At 35.4% G+C, this 20,545-nt stretch overlaps 1 protein-coding gene across 1 annotated transcript; it reads left to right on the plus strand.

The window, feature by feature from the left end:
- The first annotated feature begins 9,065 nt into the window (after window positions 1-9,065).
- Window positions 9,066-19,599, plus strand: LOC121981227 (zinc finger CCCH domain-containing protein 8-like). The gene is made up of 12 exons (XM_042533648.1): window positions 9,066-9,471; window positions 10,655-10,902; window positions 14,126-14,185; window positions 14,278-14,376; window positions 14,493-14,552; window positions 14,620-14,829; window positions 15,009-15,046; window positions 15,140-15,186; window positions 15,297-15,430; window positions 15,515-15,568; window positions 18,301-18,444; window positions 19,147-19,599. Exons 1-12 carry the CDS (start codon window positions 9,165-9,167, stop codon window positions 19,297-19,299), a joined length of 1,554 nt encoding a protein of 517 aa, XP_042389582.1. The 5' UTR covers window positions 9,066-9,164; the 3' UTR covers window positions 19,300-19,599.
- Window positions 19,600-20,545: the final 946 nt, after the last annotated feature.

The raw sequence follows: 20,545 nt of genomic DNA on the forward strand, positions 1-20,545 counted from the left end.
GGCGGATCAAAGGCAAGAAGAGAAGCTAGGGTTAGGGTTTTCTGCATTCATTGTAAGCTTTGCGCTTGTATTTTGTTTCCCTTTCCTTCTTCTTGTACCGAGAGTCTTGTAGGGCTTCTCCGCCCTTGGTAGTTACCATAAAGGAGAGTTTTATTTAGTGGAGGGTGTGTGTGTTGGTGTGGATCCTTGGATTAGTCACCTCTTGTGAGGTGGATACCAAGTAAACCAACCGTGTTAGCGTTGTGTGTTTGTTTCTGTATTTTCCGCTGCATATTCTTGAAACAAGCAACGCCGAGCAACGAGCGAACGCGACGAGCTATTCACCCCCCCCCCCCTCTAGCTACTTTTGGTCCTAACATTTACTGCTTGTGTTTGCTGCACTTATATGCTGCATTTGGATGGATGCATATGTTTGACATGCATACAGGATTTATGACACTTCCGGTCTGACGATTTGATTATTCTGAAAGGTGGCCCTGGTGAGTACAGTACTCTTCAGCCTTTTCTATTATGCATTACCTTCTTTTGTTCAGGAGACTGTACTCCATACTTATTACTATTGGTTATAGTTTACTATACATATCAACTAGGTATCTGCTGAGTTGTTGAACTCACCCCCGTGGACACTATCTTTTTCAGGTACTAGGTTATTTATGGAGGCGGCCGGTCCCCACGTCACATCAGAAGACCTGTCTCTGCCTTTGTTTATTATTATTTTTGGTATATGTATTTGTGTACTTAGCTTTGTGTTCCGGTTTTGTGTCCGGAATGGTGTTTTGTGGTGTGGTGTAAGCCTAGCCGGCTAGCATGTCGTGTAATTCGGGTTTCTATCGTTTTTCTGTTATGTTTTGGATTTTTGTTCCAGCCGAGTGGGCTGATGATATAAACTGCGTGGATTGACTTTGTGTTATATTTTTATTACTGTTATTATTCCGGCCGTGTTGGCCGAGGTATATGTGGCCCTGAGGGCTTTGTATAAATGCTTCAGATTGTCACCCGTACAGGGGAGGTGCTGTCGAAATTTCTTCGAACAGGGACTCCCCCGGGGCGTGACACAGATAATCACTTTATTTCTCTTTATAACGATATTGTTACTAAAAGAGACTGAATATCCATCCAAATACAGTTTAGAAACTGAAATTAAATTCTTTCTAAAACTGGGTACATAAAGATAATTTCTTAAAATCAAATTTCTATTCCTATCAAAAGATAAGTAGGCGTCTCCCACTGCAACAGCCACCACCTTAGTAGCATTGCCCATGTAGACAGTTATCTCACCATCAAATAGTCGTCACGTTTCCTGGAACCCCTGCAAAGAATTGCAGACATGATCAGTGACTCCCGTATCTACACACCAGGTGCTGGTAGATAACACCGCTAAACATGTTTCAACTACTAGAGTATGAGATATACCTTTATTGTTCTGGTTCCTACGAAGACAATCCGCTTTCCAATATCCAGACTGCTTGCAGATGAAGCACTTGCCCTTCGGCTTCTTCATTCTAGCTTTCTGTCATGTACTCTGAGGTTTATTCACCTTCTTTGCTGAAAAGACTTGTTTCTTCTTCTTCTTGCCTTTCGACTTAGAAGTAGAATCATTTTCAGCATAGTGAATCTGAGAACTGTGACGAAATATTCCTTCTGCTGCCTGTAGTTCTGTCAGAAGTTTCGCCAACGTATACTCTCTTTTGTTCATGTTATAGTTCAGGCGGAACTGCTCAAAACTTCTGGGTAGCGTTTGGAGAATTATATCGACCTAGGTTTCCCCATCGATTTCTCCTCCAAAGACTTATATTTCATTCAGATAAGCCATCATTTTGAGGATATGATCCCTTACGGGTGTCCCCTCAGACATGGTGGCTGTCATTAACTTCCTCATTGCCTCATGCCTAGCAGTCCGACTCTGGTGCCTAAAGAGTTCTTTGAGATTGTTCATTATATCATAAGCTGTTGGTAAATCTTGATGCTGATGTTGCAATACATTTGACATTGATGCCAAAATGTAATACCGCGCCATCTCATCAGCTTTTACTCATTTCTTATGATACTCAATCTCCTCTAGGGTAGAGTCACCGTCAGGTGCATCAGGGCAAGCCTCAGTCAGTACAAACTTATAGCTTTCAGCAGTAAGAACTATGTCCAGGTTTCTTTTCCAATCAATATAGTTGGGACCAGTAAGTTTGTTCTCTTTCAGTATAATAGCTAGTGGGTTGAAAGTCATCCTAAGAATCACAAAAGTAAACTTTGGTCAAGATTCTAAATTTAGAATAATATTGATTCCTCAAACAATACTATTTTAAATTAACCAACACCTCAAATCACCGTGAATATTGCATGTCACGTTAGTGTGGACGTATAAAAATTCATCATTTGTAAGAGGAGGGTGTGACCCATTAATTTTATTATCTTGTCATCCTAACTTTATGACAAATAAAATTAATAGTTGGTTTCACTTTGGTCACACAAGACAATAGCAGTGACTCCGTTGGGGAGGATACTACTGAATGCGTCTAAGTGTATACTATTACTTGATACTAAGTCCATTAAATAGGATTGTGCCCCTTCAGTTGGAGAAGATCACACGCTCCTAAATAATTTCCTTTAACCATCCATAAAAGGAAGTTTGATCTAGTGATCCGCAACAAACCCATCCGTTGTGGAGGGAGGCACTCAGAGCCAACACGCAAGCTTGTTGCATCACTTACAAACCAGTAATGGAGACCATGGGATTTATTAAAATCTCTCTCCCACTTAGTTATTTAGAAATGTGGATTTTAACCTATGCTAGCATTCATCACATGCATATAAACATCACAGTAAATAAAAGCAATAAATTAGGAAATTAATTTTCCAACTATTATGACATTTTCCATCACTGTCTTCAGTATGCTCCAACCCTAGCTGCTGCCATCTTTAGCTACCGCCATCGGGTCGAGTTGTCGCATCCTTCTTGCTTCTTATTCCGCTGTGCCTCTGGTGCTCCAAAAGTACCTCACCTCGCGAGAATCCGATTCGCGATAAAAATAGAATTTTACATATGTCGATCATATATTCCACGAGGGAATGTACATGTATTCTAGATCGAACAAAAATAAAATTCTAAAAATAATACAGCTCCTGCTGTATTTTATACATACAATCATGCACACAAATAATGTCCTTGACATGTCCAAGGGTCCAATCACACACAATATCAATAAGCCATAATAGTTGGAGCCTGCAACCAAAGAGTTAGCACATCCTACTATTTTCCTGCCTAAATTATGCATGATATGTGCATAACCTATTTGAATTCTAAAAATACACAGAGGCAAACCCTAGCTCTGATACCAATTGTTGGTTAAACCTAGGAAAACGTACCGGTTCCACTGTACAAAATTTTTTTTTTACAAGTGTCGAACCTTTCCTTAAATAACCTATTGTGTTCTTTAGAAGTTAAATAAGGAATCGCAGACGGAACTTAACATCATTGATTCCAAATTAACTTATCTGTTCTTAATGGTTTAGATTTGAATCGCAAGCGTAACTTAACACAATTGATTCAAATCTACCTAGGTTATTAATTCCATAAATATTAATTTCTAAAATTGGCTTCCAGGACTGCATGGCGAGGCACATGGCCTTCTTGGATATGGGAGCAACCACCACCGCCTAGGCAAAGCCTTTTAAGGAAAGCTAATATTTATTTCCTTAAATAACTCTAGGTTAACCAAAAGGAACAATCGAATCACAAGTTCGAAAAGAAGAAAACACAAACTCGAAAAACTATTTCGAAAAACTAGATCTAATTGCCTCTTGTATTTAGAATTCATACAAAGAAAAATAACTAGTATGATGCGGAAGAAAAATACTAGTTATACATTCTCTTTGTAAGCTAATGACCTCGAGATCTTCTGCCGTATTCCTCGCCTCACCTTGGACGTTGTGTGAGTGACGATCCTCCAAGATGAACACCACCCAAAAGCTTCCTCCTTCTTCTAAAATCCGGCCACCACCACCACCAAGGAGAAGAGAGCAAAGGGAGAGGAAGAAGGGAGAGGGCCGACCACCAAGAGATCACCCAAGCAAAAGAATAAGAGTTGTGTCTCATGAAGCCCCCTCACCCCTTCTTTTATATTACTTGTCCAAGGCAAATAAGGAAAAACCTTTTACAAAAAATAAAATCATCTAAGAGTTTTTCCTTTTTCCTTTTTATTTTTCCTTTTCTTTCCTCTTGATTGAATCAATCATCAATCAATGGTTGAGATCAATCCTATTTGGTTTAGGATTGAATTTGGTTTAATCCTATTGGCCGGCCCTTGCTTGGGCACCAAGCAAGGTGGCCGGCCAAAATTAAAAAGAAAGGAAAAATAATTTTTTTAAAAAATTTACAAAAAGAAATCCTCTTATAAAATGTACAAGCTCTCTTTCCTAAAGTATGAGTTAAAAAAGGAAAGTTTCTAAAAATTAAAATCATGTTTTAAAATTTAAAAACTCTCTTATAAAATTTTCTTTTTTAACATGGTGATAGAAAATTTAAATTTTAAAACTTCTTTTCCTTTTTTTTCTTAAACCATAAGGATGGTTAAAAAAAGAAAGTTTTAAAATCTTTTAAACTCTCTATTTAAACATGTGGCCTAATTCAAATAAGGAAAGTTTTAAAAATTAAAATCTCTCTTTTAAAACTTATAGTTTTCTACAAAGAGAAGATTTTAAAAATTCAAAACAACCATCCCTTTTTGAATTATTATGGCCGACCCCTACAAGCTTGGTCACCAAGCTATAGGGCCGGCCCCTTCAAGAGGATGTGGTCACCAAGCAATGGTCCGGCCCCCTTCTTGGACACCAAGAAGAGTCTTACATTTGGATGGACTTGAGGCTATAATGAGGCTACGACAGGGACCTAGAGGAGAAATTGGTTTTGGCCTTCCAATGAGCCTGAGTATCCCGTGTTCGCCCCGAACACACAACTCAAGTTTATCGATAATAAATCATTCCACTAGAGAGTTATTATCGCACTACTGCACCAATCCCAAATTACATTATGGGCTCCTTCTTATCATGAATGTGTTAGTCTCCCTGTGTTTAAGATTATGAATGTCCACTAATTAAGTAAGTTACTGACAACTCACTTAATTAATATCTAGCTCCAAGAGTAGTACCACTCAACTTTATTGTCATGTTGGACTAGGTCCACCTGCATGGTTTAACATGGCAATCCTTATGAGCTCCTCTTGGGGACATTCTCAACCTAGATAACTAGGACACAGATTCCTTCTATAATCAACAACACACACTATAAGTAATATCATTTCCCAACTTATCGGGCATATTGATTTATCGAACTAAACCTCACCCTTTGATAAATCAAAGAAATAAATATTAAATATATGTGCTTGTTATTATATTAGGATTAAGAGCACACACTTTCATAATAACTAAGGTTTAGTTCTTTTACTAAGTCAATAAAAAAAGAACATACCTAAATGATCCTACTCAATACACTTAAAGTGTATTAGTGTAATTTATTAGTCAAGATAAACTAATACTTAATTACACTACGACTATACTGATAGTTTGTTCCTTTCTATCTTAGTCGCGAGCAACTGTTTATAATTTATAGAGAACCTACAACATGATCTTCTGAGTGTGACACCACACTCCATGTTGTCTACTATATAAATTAATTGAACAATTACATTTAATAAATAAATGCAGATATTGACCATTGTGATTCTTTTACTTTAACAAATAAATGTTTACAAAAGCTAGGCTTTTAGTATACACTCTAACACCTTAGGTAATTAATTTTTTGATGTATAACAAAGGGGAGAGAAATACTTAAGTTAGAAAAATCCAATACCTCTCAGTTTGGTAAAAATAAGAGCTAAGCCTAACTTAAGAGTATTATTAAATGTTAAAAAGAGGAAGATTGTTGGTGCAATTAGCTTCTAGAATTTTGATATTTAATAATATACCTATGTATATTCAAGTTTGACCAATAGTTGATCTAAATAGGACCTGATGTTTGGAAGTAAGCAAAGGTAAAGTTTAGTGAGGTCAAAGGTTTACTAAATAACTAACAAGGAAAAGTCCAAGTAGATTAAGGGTGACCAGATACTTGGTAAGGGAATATCTTAAGAGAGAACCAAATGTTAGGTAAGGGAAAATCTAGGTAGTCAAGGATGATTGAATGTCTGATAAGTGACAAGTCCAAATAGGTCAAAGATGACCGGATGCTTGATAAAGAAAAATCCTAAGGGAGTGAATCTTAGGTAGTGAGAAGTTTTGGAGAAACGGTAAGCAAGAAGCCTAGTAAGTCAGGTAGACTTATAAGATTAAGTTTGATCATAAGAGAATGAATCTTAGGTGGTAAAGTCTTAAGAGTAGTGAACTCTAAGTATGAGGTAAGCCTAGTAAGTCAAGTAGACTTGCATGATTAAGCTTGTATGCTTGCTTGTATTGTGTATATTGTTTTGCAAGAACCTGAAGCTGGAAGTAAAATATAAAACAGACAAATGCAAATAGATGAGACTAGAACAAATTTAGAGTGAATTGAACTTAACTTGAGTCGAACTAGACTCAAGCTGATTTGATAGACTAAAAACTAGTTTGGTAGACTAAAAACAAATTTGGTAGACCGAAAAATTTTGATAGACTGAAAAATGGGTTTAGTAGATCAAACGGGTCCGGTAGACTGAATAGTTCGGTAGATCGATAAGAGGTTTTGTAGACTGATCAATCTGATAATGATAAGATCATGGATCACAATAAACTTGATCAAATTTGATCAAGATCGATAGATAGAACAAGTGCTATAAAAGAACCTCGAAGATCAAAGCTCAAGACATCAATCTTTCTACTACTCTCCTATAATGTGCTCGAAAAAACATGTTGCAAAGCTTTACGATTGGAGAAGCTTTAGAAGGGGTGTGTGATACTCAGGACTTCCATATCAGCTTGCCAAAAAGAGAATTTGTGTTTGATTAAGTGCTTTTCATTTTAATATTGTAAGAAGGTTTCTTCGTCTACGGAAGGCATCTGGAGAACACTAGTGGACGACCACCTCCCGTACATAGGCCTTCGATGTACTAATCCTAGGATGTTAGGGGCCAAGTAAATCGATGTGTTCTCTTCTCTCTTTGCTTTGTTCTTTGTTTATTTTTGTTACAACAACAAACTCTATAAAAAGAACGAATGAATGATGAAAAGGACGAAAGCAACAAGATCAATATTCACCCTTTATAGATCTCCACAATCCTACATGTTGAGATTCAAAATCTTGTGAATCTTGATTAATTGGTCGAGATTCGAGGTCTTATGAATCAACATGGGTCAGCGGGTGTCGATGTGGCCGGCGTGACCTCTCCGATGGTCAAATCAGTTGAAGGGAAAGAGGCTCGTGGGTGTGTGTGAGAAGAAGTGCAAACGACGCAAAGAGAAAAGCATCATCTACGCATGAGAAGAAAACCACACCTTCACCTATCATTGCTGAACTTTATATAGCTGATGTGAGTGAATATCCATGTATTCAGACCCGTTACCCCACGCGAGCTGTCGCATGACCCATGCAGCTTGCCACACGCGCGTAGGGTAGGAAGTCGGTTGGCCAAGCACGTGAGAGGTCCGGCCCCAGACGAGGCGATGGTTGAGTCACACATTTCATGTCGTCGGGCCGTTAGCTAGGTGTCTCCCTCATCTTTGAATGTCAGGTCGGGGAGATTCTGGTAGTCGAGTACGACGGCTGTGATTGTCAGGAATAGTTGGAGGTTGAAGTCGAAGAAAACTAGCTCGACAGGAGAGTCTCTGCTATAGGGGGCTTATGCACACAAGAATAAGCTAAGCGGGGCCTCAAGGAGGATATCTCGACCCTGTGGGTGGCAGAGGAGAAGAAGATATGACTTTGGGTGCGTTTGGTTGGGGGTTATTCTTGATAACTTTGGTTATCCATTCAAGGTTATCAACAAAAATCCTGTTTGGTTTAGTTAATCGACGATTCCCGAGTAATATTCCATGCCCGACACGTCAGCAAAAGGGGCATGCAACCAGGAATCGGAAAACCTCAGAAAACTGAGGTTTTTCTTGATTTTGGGGTGAACAAATTTTTTTACCCAAAATACCCTCGGATAAGAGAAAAATATGACAAAAAAGGAAAATGTAAGAAAAAAATAAATAAAAAAAAACATAATTTTTTTTAAAAAATAAAAAATTATAAAAAACTTAAAAAAACATAAAAAATATAAAAAACATAAAAAATAGAAAAAACTTAAATTTTTTTTTTAAAAAGTAAAAAATAATAAAAAACCTTAAAAACATAAAAAATATAAAAAATGTAAAAAAAATTTAAAAATTTTTTTAAAAAAAGGAAAAAATAATTTAAATAAAGAATAAAAAATAATTTAAAAATAAAAATAAAAAATGTAAAAAAAATTTAAAAAATAAAAAATAAAAAATAAAAAAGCAAAAAAACTAAAAAAATAAAAAACATCAGAAAAAACAAACAAAATAAAAAAAATATAGAAATAAAGAAAAAGTAAAAAATAAATGCAGAGTTTAAATAATAATAATAATAAATTATTATTATTATTATTATTATTATTACGTATAATTGGTTTTGTAAATAAAAGTAATATAGTAAAATATTAAACTAGATTATTCATTAAAACCTTCAAACAAACAAATTTTTGTTGCATTATCTAAATTAAATCAAATAACATTTGATTATGTTTTATTTCCCATAATTTTGATTATGTGATTACCAGATAATCACATAATTAAAATTATATATGATAACTTAAACCAAATACATTCCTTGAGTTATCTCCAAATGCATCATAATTTTTCTTAAATAATGGAAATTAGGATTCGAAGGTATTGACGAATAATCTCAGATTTCGTCTATTTTTCTATATTCAGACTAGTGAAAATTCTTTATGAAACCAGATTCGACGTTACCGGGACTTATTAATCATTTTTTTTATATTAAAGTCGTGTTAAACGGGACGATGAGTGAGATGATTGGGCCTAACTAACTAATGGGCCGGATTTAAAATGATTCTTATCGTTCTCTCTCTTCTCTATTTAGATCCAATCATTCTCTCGTCGTGGTGTCGAAACTGTAGGTCAGGAGTGTGTGCGAAAACCCTAATCCTGTTATTCTCGCTCGCGATCTCTCAATCTCCGCTATGTCGTCGAGGCAAACCTACAGCTATGGTGGGATCGGTGACAGCTATCGCTCAAGCTACGGAGGGAGCGCGTACGACGGAGCCGGCCTCTCCTCCATCTACGCCTACCGTACGTCCCCACGCTTACCCAGCGTCGAGACCTACTCGGCCACCGACACGGCCTCCTTGTACGCCGACAAGCTAGCCGCGGTCTACTCGAAGCAGGGTCTTGGCGCCTCCAGCAACTACTCGGCGGCCACCTCATCGCTGTACGGAACCTCAGCCTACGATCCTTCTCTACTCGCCGGAACCAAGCGCTCTATGGAAGGTTGGGACATCTTATTTTACGATGATGGTTTCATTTTGACGCCGCTTAATAACTCTAATACCTGTATAATAACTGTTGGGAAAAGATTACATGCGAAACCTGCATTAATACGGTAATGTAGACCCACTTATTATCAGTAAGCCAAAGGTTGTTACTTTTGTAGTCTTATACTCTGTGATTCATCACCCAAAGCAGAATGAATATTGTTTTTTTCTCTCTTTCCGTTGGTAGATGTAGTAATATGCGGCAGCTGGAAAATTTTCTTGCATGAAATTAAATGTGTTTCCATAGCATCTGGCCATTTCTGTTCTCAGAGTGGTAGCATAAAACATACAACACCACTAAAGGCATCCACATATTACTAACTTGTTAGAACACATTTAGTGAATTAGCTTAGTGCTGAATAAGAAAGGGAACATTATTACTATTACTATTGCACTAACTGACTTTTTCATCATATTCCTTCAACAGTGGTTACATATCATTTCAGCACATATAAACTGTGAATATAAAAGGTGATTGTTTCTGTATATACAAAATGCTCTTGGAATCATAGGTTTGAATTAGTTTATACCATAATCGATTGGACTGATATTTACTGGGATAGTCAAAGCGATATCATGTTCCAAACTGTGTTGCTAAAGAAAAAAAGACCTTTTGGTTATTACTTTGCTAGTATTAGTATTTTCTTGGGTGGCAAGTATCAGTGGGCTCTATTGGTATCTAAATCTATGCCGCACCATTTGCTAATTGTTCTTCTAGTAGCCTAGATAAAATACGTTTAATTGCTGAAGCTTGCTATAGAATTGTTCCTTATCCAGTATGTTTTTATATTAAACTTGAATGTATCTTATTCGTGTATACACTATGTTTATTTGATCCCTACTTGCCACTGTATTCTCTTAATTGCTAGTTATCTACTCCCATAAATATTTGATTACTATTTCTGATTTAAGTTAGATTATTATGTTAGGTCCATAATGCAATTAGATAAGTGAAATTCTGACTTAGGTTATCTTATGTTTTTCCATCAGTACTTTGACCTTTCTAAAAGTTTCTTTGAAAATTTTGTTTCATTTATTATTTAGTTAGATGTAATGGGAGATATAAGCATAATTTAATGAAGTATATCATATACTAAACTTGGTGTCTTATATTATTTTTTTGTATTATGTATATATAGCTTTCTACCATCAGACACTTCTTGGAAGTCATAACAGTTTTGGGGAAACTGAGGCTTTATTTTCTTCAAATTCTTTGATCAAACGCCCTAGATTTGAAACTGGAAGCAATCTTCCTATATATCCTCAGAGACCAGGAGAAAAGGATTGTGCTTACTATATGATGACAAGAACCTGTAAATTTGGAGATGCTTGCAAGTTTGACCACCCTTTTTGGGTTCCTGAGGGTGGAATACCAGACTGGAAAGAGGTGATAATTGGTTAATTTATTATGATTTTGTATGATAAATACAATTTAGTGTACGTTCTTACACATAGGCATATGTCGGTTTGATTATTTTTATTACATTGTCAATATTTATTTTAAAATTTCTATATATTTTGGTTAAGAAGATATATGTAATTGGAGTCTTCGATTATAATCGTTTAAGGCTCAGAATGAATTTTTAGGGTGACCCTCAGTTCCAAGGAAAATAATTGACTCCTGTTGACTTTTTTATTGTTTAAGGTGAATAAATATAGCACCAATCTGCATTTTTTTTTAAAAAAAAATTCTTCTGTGAATGTAGTACTCATAAGCCTTATATGTTAACTCAGCTTTTGTGTTCTTTCTAGGACATCCTAATCTAGTACAGTCATGTAGTTCTGCTGGAGGAACTTTTAATGTTTTAAATTCTATGATGTATACAAACCAGCAGCAAACATCAGCTCCATATCATTCTGACTCAGATATTCAATGTGGGTGCAAATCCAATTGTCTTTGTAAACTTTTTTTACATGTGACCAATAGAAATGTTAAGTGCCACTTGAAACTGTGTGTTGGTATCCAACATAAATACAAAGGGGGTAAATGAGGAGCTCAAGTATCAAAGTTTGAACTCTGATATTAAGCAGCATGAATCACATATACCTTATCTTTTTTTCCCTTCAAAATTTTCACAAAACTCTCAATATAACTTCTTAGTCTTATTGTATGTGTACTAGCTATGCATATGTTGGGCACTTACTCCAATGCTTATTATTTTAAGATCATATCTAGTGGAATTTTCTGTCTCTGTGCAAGTATCTACACTCTGGGTCATAAACAAGCTATTATCCTGCAATTAGGTTTACATTCGTGTCTGTTGACTTGATGGGGTTGCCTTATTAATTGCAGTACTAATACCTTGTTATACAAGGACTAATGATAACTTAGTTTGCATATTCACCTAGATTCTGGATGATTTGAGGATCTCCTCAGTATCTAGAGTTTGTTTCTTAAAGGAAGTAACTATAGCAATGAGGCATGATCACCTATGCTGTGAAGAGTATGCCACTATGCCTAATATTTAACATCTTAAAAATGCTTAACATGTTCATTTATCATACGTGGATGATTGTGCAATTTGAGCAATTTTATAACATTGCATCTTGTAAGCTATTTGAAAAAGTATTTCAACCTTTGTTCAGAACAAGATCGTTGATATCCTTAGCTGTTGTTCCTATTGCATGATTACAATTTCACGTCCTTTATTCTTGCAGTAAAGGGTTTGTTATATGCTTGCTGATTTATTATCAATTAATCCACTTGTTGCTCACATGCGCTTGTTATAATACTGAAGTAATTGTTTCTCTCAAATGATCATATTGTTACCTAGCTGATGACAGTGTAGTTTTTGTTACAGTCTCTTGGAATCTCCATTTTCAGCCAATTAAAAGCAAAGGCTTTCACTTACCTAGGCCATAACAGTATAGTGTGGTCTGCCCTTTGATGGACTGAGTTTTAACCAATTGAAATTAGATCTTGGATTTTGGTTTAGAATGTCCATGATCTACTTGGAGTTCACCCATGCAAGAAGCAAGCTACATTCTTCTGCTGCTGTGAACATCCCTTTCAAAAGCAATTTTTGAAAGAATGTTTTCAACCTTAAAATTTATTGCATCTCAATTTTGTTATCTTTCCTTGATTTATGTAGTTTCTAAAGGCAAGGTGGAAAAAGGAATTTAAGTTTCTACCTTATACTGGCAGAATTTTATTAGAATTTTTCACTTACTAGTAGCCAAAGAGATTAATTTTTACATGAAGCCTTTTATGCTTTAAAAATCCATAGCAGGCCAACATACAAGCAGCAGAAGAATGGGTACCATCAGAGAGGTATTTGAAATACTAATAGAAACTGGAAGTTATCAATGGATAACCTCTGGAAACCCTTGTGTGCTGAACAAGGGTAGTGAAGTAGGAAAGAGTGAAGTCTCAAGGATAACCTTCCTTCTGGTTGTACCAGAAACAGTGTAGTGGATGTGCCTTCAGGAAAGAGCGATGTACTCGTGATTCTTCTCTTCCTGTTGCCTCACTCTTTGTTATCTGATAGGGATTTACTCTGTCACTTGGACTCGGTAGATATCCCCCCTTGTACATGTGTTGACATGACACAGTATGAGTTTTAAAAAAGAGTCTGAGCAATTATACTTATCTGTGAAAGCAAGGGGAGGAAAAGTGACTAAGAAAGTTTGCCTACCTTGGCTTTGCAAGCATTTCATTGGTGTTGTGAATGGGGAGGGAGAGTTCAGTGTTGGTGACATTGCATGGGGGAGGTGGTGTCAAGTGATTGCGTTATTGAGAAAGGAAGAGGAATTAGTTGTGTGAAGGTTGGCTGTGTTGCATTGCTCGCATTGAGGGGAGGGCCTAAATGGTTGAGGACTATGGTCATATAAATTATATCATGTAAGTTATTAATTATTATAAGTTATGTAACCAATACAAAAGGTTATATTATAATAATTTAAGTTATATTAACTTAAATTATAAGTGCTAGTTATTGTAATTTGTAACTTATATTGTTATATACATAACATATATCACTTAAGCTACTAGTTGTATAACACCAATTATTAGGGTGAATGGCTATAGTATGACTTATAATATCCCATGAATTAGGGTTTGATTAATACCATTGATTTAAATTATATACATTATAATTGGATGTATATTAATGGGCCATATAACTTAATATATATTGTTAAGTTAATAGATTAAATTTAGCTATTTTTGTATTTTAAAGATTTGTTATGTCCCTATAATGTCCCTATACTGGTGTTCTAAATTTAGATTCTTTTTCAACAAATTCTTATATCCTCATCTAAAAAAAATTCACATTCTTGACTGTTGGAACCATACCCTTGTTAGATACACGAACACAAGTCTGAGTAATAATACTGTTGGATATCTATTCTTTATTATTTCAATGAAATTATTTTCACATTTCCCATCTCTATTTTTATTTTTCCTATTAACCATACTTGGTGCTATAGTGATGCAATATATCTCATTTATTGAGTTTGATTCTTTTGTGATGACCCTCTGAAAGTTGGAAAGTTAGTCATGTTGTCCAAAAGCTTTTATTTGATCTTTAGATTCTTAGAAAGATTTCTCGCTGGGCATTTATTGATTAGATTGTGTATTTTCTTTCTTTTTCCAATGTTATTTTCTGCAGATTCCTCTTGTCCCCACTAGTGAATCTCTTCCAGAAAGACCAGGAGAGCCTGATTGTCCTGTTAGTAGTTCTGGTTATATACCCAATTTCTGTTTGCTTCAATTGTAATTGATATCTTTGTTATATATTTCCTTTTTTCACTTGACATGTAGTACTACATGAAGACACAAAAGTGTAAATTTGGAATCCGTTGCAAGTTCAACCATCCGAATGAAAACTTTAATGGTTCTGCAAATGAAGTATCTTTAGGAGTAAGTAATATTTTATTTATTTTGATTCTTTTGAAAATTCTTTTAATCCAAGTGTACTCTTCCTTGATCTTGCATGCTGCATTTCTTTTTCATATGGGAACTCTGCTAAACTGCAGGGTGCTGAAACTACTGATGTTTCAATCTTGCCTGAGAGACCAACTGAACCTGTATGCTCGGTAAGTTACTTTATTTGCAATCTTTTGTAAATTGATATGTGGTTAATCTAAATACACCCTGCTTCAGTTTTATATGAAAACTAAAAGCTGCAAGTTTGGAGCAAATTGCAAATTCCATCATCCAAAAGATCTTCAGTTGCAATCCAATGAACAAAATGGTGTGCAAGACTTATTAGGACAGCATGTGGAGGCAACTGTTGATGTCTCATTGTCAAACACACACATCCCAGTCACCCTTGCTTTATTGCATAATTCAAAGGGATTGCCTATTCGACCGGTAATACTTTGAAATAAAACTAATGAATTGCAACATGATTTTGAATATTGAGGTTCATTATTTAATTTTGTATACAATCAGATGGTTGTTCAGGACAATTGCGATCTTTGTTTTGCATAAAGAATAGGAACCTGCTCTAATATTTATAGCATGTAATTATTTTTTCTCTTGTGTTGTAGGGAGAGGCAGATTGCCCATTTTACCTTAAAACTGGAAGGTAAATTCCTACTTTCAGCAGTTGCAGCTTCTGTTGGTGTAAATCTTGGTTCTCTGAAGGAAAACTCAACCATCGTTTTTTGTTGTCTTTCAGCTGCAAATATGGTGCTACTTGCCGTTTCAATCATCCAGATAGAAATGGTATGCTTTTAAAAGAAATTTGCCTGTACTTTTCAAGGTAAGTTTGCCTATTCTTGAATTACAAAATCACTGAACTATTCATTTTCTTGTGTTTTTTTCCTTGTACAAAGCAATTAATCCATCACTAGTGGCTGGCCTGGCACCAACTGTTCTGCCAGCTGCTGCTGCTAGTCTTTCACTTGGAGTCTTGAATCCAGCTGCTAATTTTCTTCAAAATATAGATCTGCAGACTGCCCAAACATCAGTAAGAATAGGATGAACTGATGTGTCTCTACATGTTGCTATTTAGTCCCATGTGTGAGATATCATTTTTTTGTTGTTGTTGCAGCTTGGTATTCTTCCGACTAGCTATCCTCAAAGGCCTGGGGAAATAGAATGTGATGTACGTTAACTTTACCTTCTTTTAGACTTTGTAATGAACCACAGTATGATAGGAATCACAACATCTAGATTTTAAACCATTGCGACTCTGTTCCCTGTCCTAATTACTTTTATGGTCTCGGCTCCTTGGACTACTTGTATACTCTTTTAGATGCAATAATGCATTTCTAACATATTTTTATGCCTTTGAGTTAGCATTTTTTAAATGCATCTGTATATACACTTTGAATTTATAACAAATCTAGTCTAGAAAATCTTATGATTAAATTTTTGGATTATATCTTCAAGTTATTATCTTCACATGACAAGTCAATCAGAGTGCTATTTATTGAATAAGACAACTAATGTAAAAATATATAGAAAAGAAGGATTTGAATATGATTTTATTGATTTGGAAAAAAATTTATGATATATCCCCTTGACAATCATTGTGGCAACTATTATTGAAAAATAAATTATATAGTAACTATATTGATACAATGAAAAATGTATGATATTGTTGTTACTTAGTGTTACAGATACTGGTAGTGTAACAGATGATTTTCCTATAGCACCTTTACATCAAAGATTACTTATTACATCAGTATTGGAGAAAGTATTAAATGATATTCAAGATAATTCTCTTTGGTGAATGCTATTTGTAGATGAAATTTTGCTAATTGGTTACAATGTAATTAGTTTAAATTGATGTTGAATAGTGGAGAAAAATTTTAGATACAAAAGCCTTTTAAGATAATTAGAACCAAAAGTTAATATGTGAATTGTAGTTTAGATAAGAGGGATGAGAAAGATAACATGGACAGATCCAAGAGTTCTATATATCTTGGATATATTAATCAACAAAAATTCTTTAATTGATGAAGGCGTTATTAAAAGAATAAAGAATAAATGGTCAAAAAGGAGAGTAGCTCTTGGATTCTAGTGTTGTTAGTCATGCCCCTCTTAGGCTGAAAGAAAAAGTTTATTAGATATGGCTCGCCATACTTTATGAATCAATTTTGTTTTTTGAAAGCAACAAGAAAAAAAGTTAATATAATAGAGATGAGAATGTCAAGATGATAATATAGAGTTAATTGAATGGATAAAATGAGAGAATATTGGAAGAGATGGTATGGATATGTTCAAAGACTGCATGTAGTATTTTAATATTTTATCTATTAAAATTATTCAATTTATAATAGATTAATATATTTTTCAAAAGTTTTTTAACGAGTTGTGTTTATAAATAATTAGTCAACTATGACATGGCACGGTACTCATCAAATAGTGCCATGCAATGCATTAAGTTATGAGTTGGCTTAGATTCTACATTAAAAACCCTTCTAGACAGTTGCATATGCAGTCATCTGTTGTGAGTTGTATTACATATATACTATACCACATGTGATTCCAAATATGGGGTTGGCTTTAGTGGGTGAGATCAAATGGTCCGAAGCTGCCTTTTCAGCTATCAGCTTGAGTTGAACCATATCAAATGAAAATCTTGAGCATCACCTGTCTTTGTCCCCTCTGAATTAATGAATTTTTTTAAGATGTTTTTTCCTCTTGATTGTGAGATACTTTTGTAAACTAAACATTTGTTGTGATAACTTGTTACGTTAATGAACACTTGTTTTGCATGTGTCTAATTATATGCTTGTTACTTAGATGATATCTTCACATTATTGTGGGATACTTTTGTGTAATTTGTTACTTTGTTATATTTCTTGTGCTTTTCATTACATGATTACCTATTTTTATGAGGAATTAGTGAATGGATAAGTTGATTAGTACAGTCTCTTATATACATGTTAAGCATTTTTATCAATATATATTTTTTAAAAAAATTATTCAAAGGAATATTGACTGCACATGCCCTTGGATATGTGCTTCTCATAGGTTAACCAAATATCACTTGCATTTTTTTTATACCTCACTTAGATGGTTCATGAAATATTGGAAGTACCAACATTCAAAGTAGAAAAAGTTAAAAATACAAAAATGCATGGTCAATTTCTTATTATTTAATTAAGAATGTAGACCTTTTAATAACCAACTCAATTGATTTGGTGAAGTCTAAAATTAAGTGACATTAATATCCTTTTTTTTTACACTGAAAATAATTTTAAGGTTTATTAGTAATTTTAAGTTATCATTCTCAAATTACAGATACATAACCAAATTTCAATCCTCATCGGTTCTTGATCGTTCTCTCCTTTCCTTTCTCTCTCCAATTTTTGCTACAACTTCTTATCCTTGTTATATCACAACGCATCAATTCATCTGTTTCGGCTTGTTTGCATATCGATATAGCTACATCAATCCATCTATATCTCATCGATTCTTGAGAAAAAAATCACAGTCGCATCTATCTATCTCTGTATCTCATTAGTTCTTCGGATGATATAAGACATTCTTGCTACATAACTTGAGGTAACCTACTTTCTACTTTGTTTTCGGATTAAGATTTTTATAGAATAAATCATACTAGCATTGAATAATGTTGTTTACAGTAAATATTTATTTTATATAATTTACGTGTATTTATGCATTATATTACACGTAACGCGTGTGCGTGATGGCTAGTAGCAATTATCCATCTTGGCCTAGTTTATTTTTGTTTCTTAGGATCACTATTTATTTGTTTTTTCTGGTCAACATTTGACTCACATTGGTGCTTTAATGATCATGATTTTAGCTCTTTGGTCGAAGCTGTTTTACTTTCTTTGACATTGGCCTGCTATCTTGATACAGTACTACATGAAGACTGGAGTCTGCAAGTTTGGAGACAGATGCAAGTTTCACCACCCTATTAACAGGTCAGCGCCAACCTCAGGATTACATCAGGCTTCTGAGCAAACTGTAAAGCTTACTCTTGCTGGGTTACCAAGAAGACAGGTATTATTGTGAAATCATTATTTTGCTCTTCCGCTATGAAGCTTTTTAAAAGTTTTTCTGCTTGTTTATGTAGTTTAGACCTTTGACAATTGCTTCTCTCATGCTATTTATCTCTCATATTCAGATGCCTATTAATGGTTTCATATACCTTGTTAGTTCTGAGTTTTTACTATTTTATGTTTGTGATTTAACTTTTTGACTTCTGTCTCCCCATTTTACCAGCCCTAAACTTGTTCTATTTTGTAATTGGTTCTGAGTGTAGATTTAATTAGTTGTTTATTAACAAGGTCTCACACTGAAATTTAGAACAAGCTATTCTTTGTGTGGCGAAGGATTACCTACCCAAGTCCTGTATGAACTATGAAGTGATACTGGGCGTCTTTTCTTGCTCATTGGTACTTGTTAGCATACAATCTACTTCATTAGATCCATGGAAAAATGTATAATCGAACTACATTGCAAATAAATGACTTATTGAACGAAAGCCATAAAGAGTGCAGCTTTTCTACTTTGATCATTCTTTGCTCTCAGTAATGGTTGATTGTCATTATTCTAAAGATTCTAATATTTACTTTTTTTGTTATTCTTTGTTATGCTACTGGTTAATTATTTTGTTTTTAATTTTAACTTAGAAATACTTACGCCATGAGAATCCTTGCATACTGGTGAAGTGCCTTATTGATGAACTTTGCTTTTTGGCAGGGCGCAACTGTTTGTGCATTCTACATGAAGACAGGCACATGCAAATTTGCTGCGGCATGCAGATTTGACCACCCTCCTCCAGGTGAGGCCATAGCTCTGGCAACTGTTCAAGCGACTAGTGGAAATGAGGCTGCTGCCGCCGAAGAAAAATGAACGTAGGTAGTGGAATACGGTCACAGTAACGTGTTTTCTCTGGAAATCTCACTGTTGTCTCTAGTTAATTAGCTCGATGATGTGAACTGGTAGGGAAAAAAATCACTGGGTGTATCAGATTTGTCTTTGCAAGTTTTGCTACCTGTCAATACCTTTTCCCCTTCTTCTGCGGCACTATCTGCTGTTAAAACATTTGTTTCCTCGCTATATCATGCATTGCATGAGTATGTATCTGTGATTGTAATCTGAAACTGTGAAACACTAGTCGATCCATTTTGCTACCTGTATGGGTTTTTGGTATCATGATTGTATCCTGTGGTTGACCATGATTTGATAACCAAGCTTGACTGCTATTTTAAGTATAGTCTGCTAATCACGCTGAGCTGTCTGATAAGTTGGGCAATCGAGTCAGCTAGTCATACTTGGCCTGATACAGCGTGCTAGGTACAGACAGATTGATTCATACTTGGTTCGACCTGTGGGTGGTTGCACTGATCGAGGCATTTGGAACTGATAGTTAAAGATGATTATGTTCACTCCGGCCATATGAATGGAGATAAATGGGTCAGTTTATAACCCATGGTTATGTGGGATGAATGGAATTTTTTTTCCCTCCGAGGGTACGTTATCTATAGGAAATCCATCACCTGTCCATTCTTATAAAGCTGTCTTGGGACCTTACAATGGCAGGAGGAAGTCAGAGGGTTGACCGAATGACCGGAGTCAAATGCCATTCTTTACGGCCGTGAATAAATTTGATAATGTCTCGCTTTGAGTGGAACATGGTTCACAATGACATCAATGACTCGGATACATCAAATTTGCTGCGTCGATCATCTCACATCACTCGATCTACAACGACTAAATTTCCATCGGTTGGAGCAGAGCCGTGTGGCTGTCACCGTCATAGAATCGGACGACCTGCCCGTTTACGTTGGGACAAGCTTGTGAAAAGGGGGGACGGTGTTGGGCCCGAGAAGACCGCCAGGGATGACCCGATTTGCCGCCTCCCAGGATCGGCCCAAGTCTCGTTGAGGTCTCAGATGGAAAAAGATTAGGATTTGATATTATTTAAAAAAAAAATCTTTCATCTTTCTTGATCCGGTGATAAAACCGGGGGGCCCCTCATAAGGAAAAGGTCAACGACACGTGGAGGTCAATAGTCAAAGGGGGGTCAACCCCATGGGCTCGACGAGCGGGCGGGACAAGCCAATCATTAGGCAGCGACCCTCATCCGAGAGAACAA

Source organism: Zingiber officinale, chromosome 5A (genome assembly GCF_018446385.1).
Source record: "Zingiber officinale cultivar Zhangliang chromosome 5A, Zo_v1.1, whole genome shotgun sequence".
Lineage (NCBI taxonomy): Eukaryota > Viridiplantae > Streptophyta > Magnoliopsida > Zingiberales > Zingiberaceae > Zingiber > Zingiber officinale.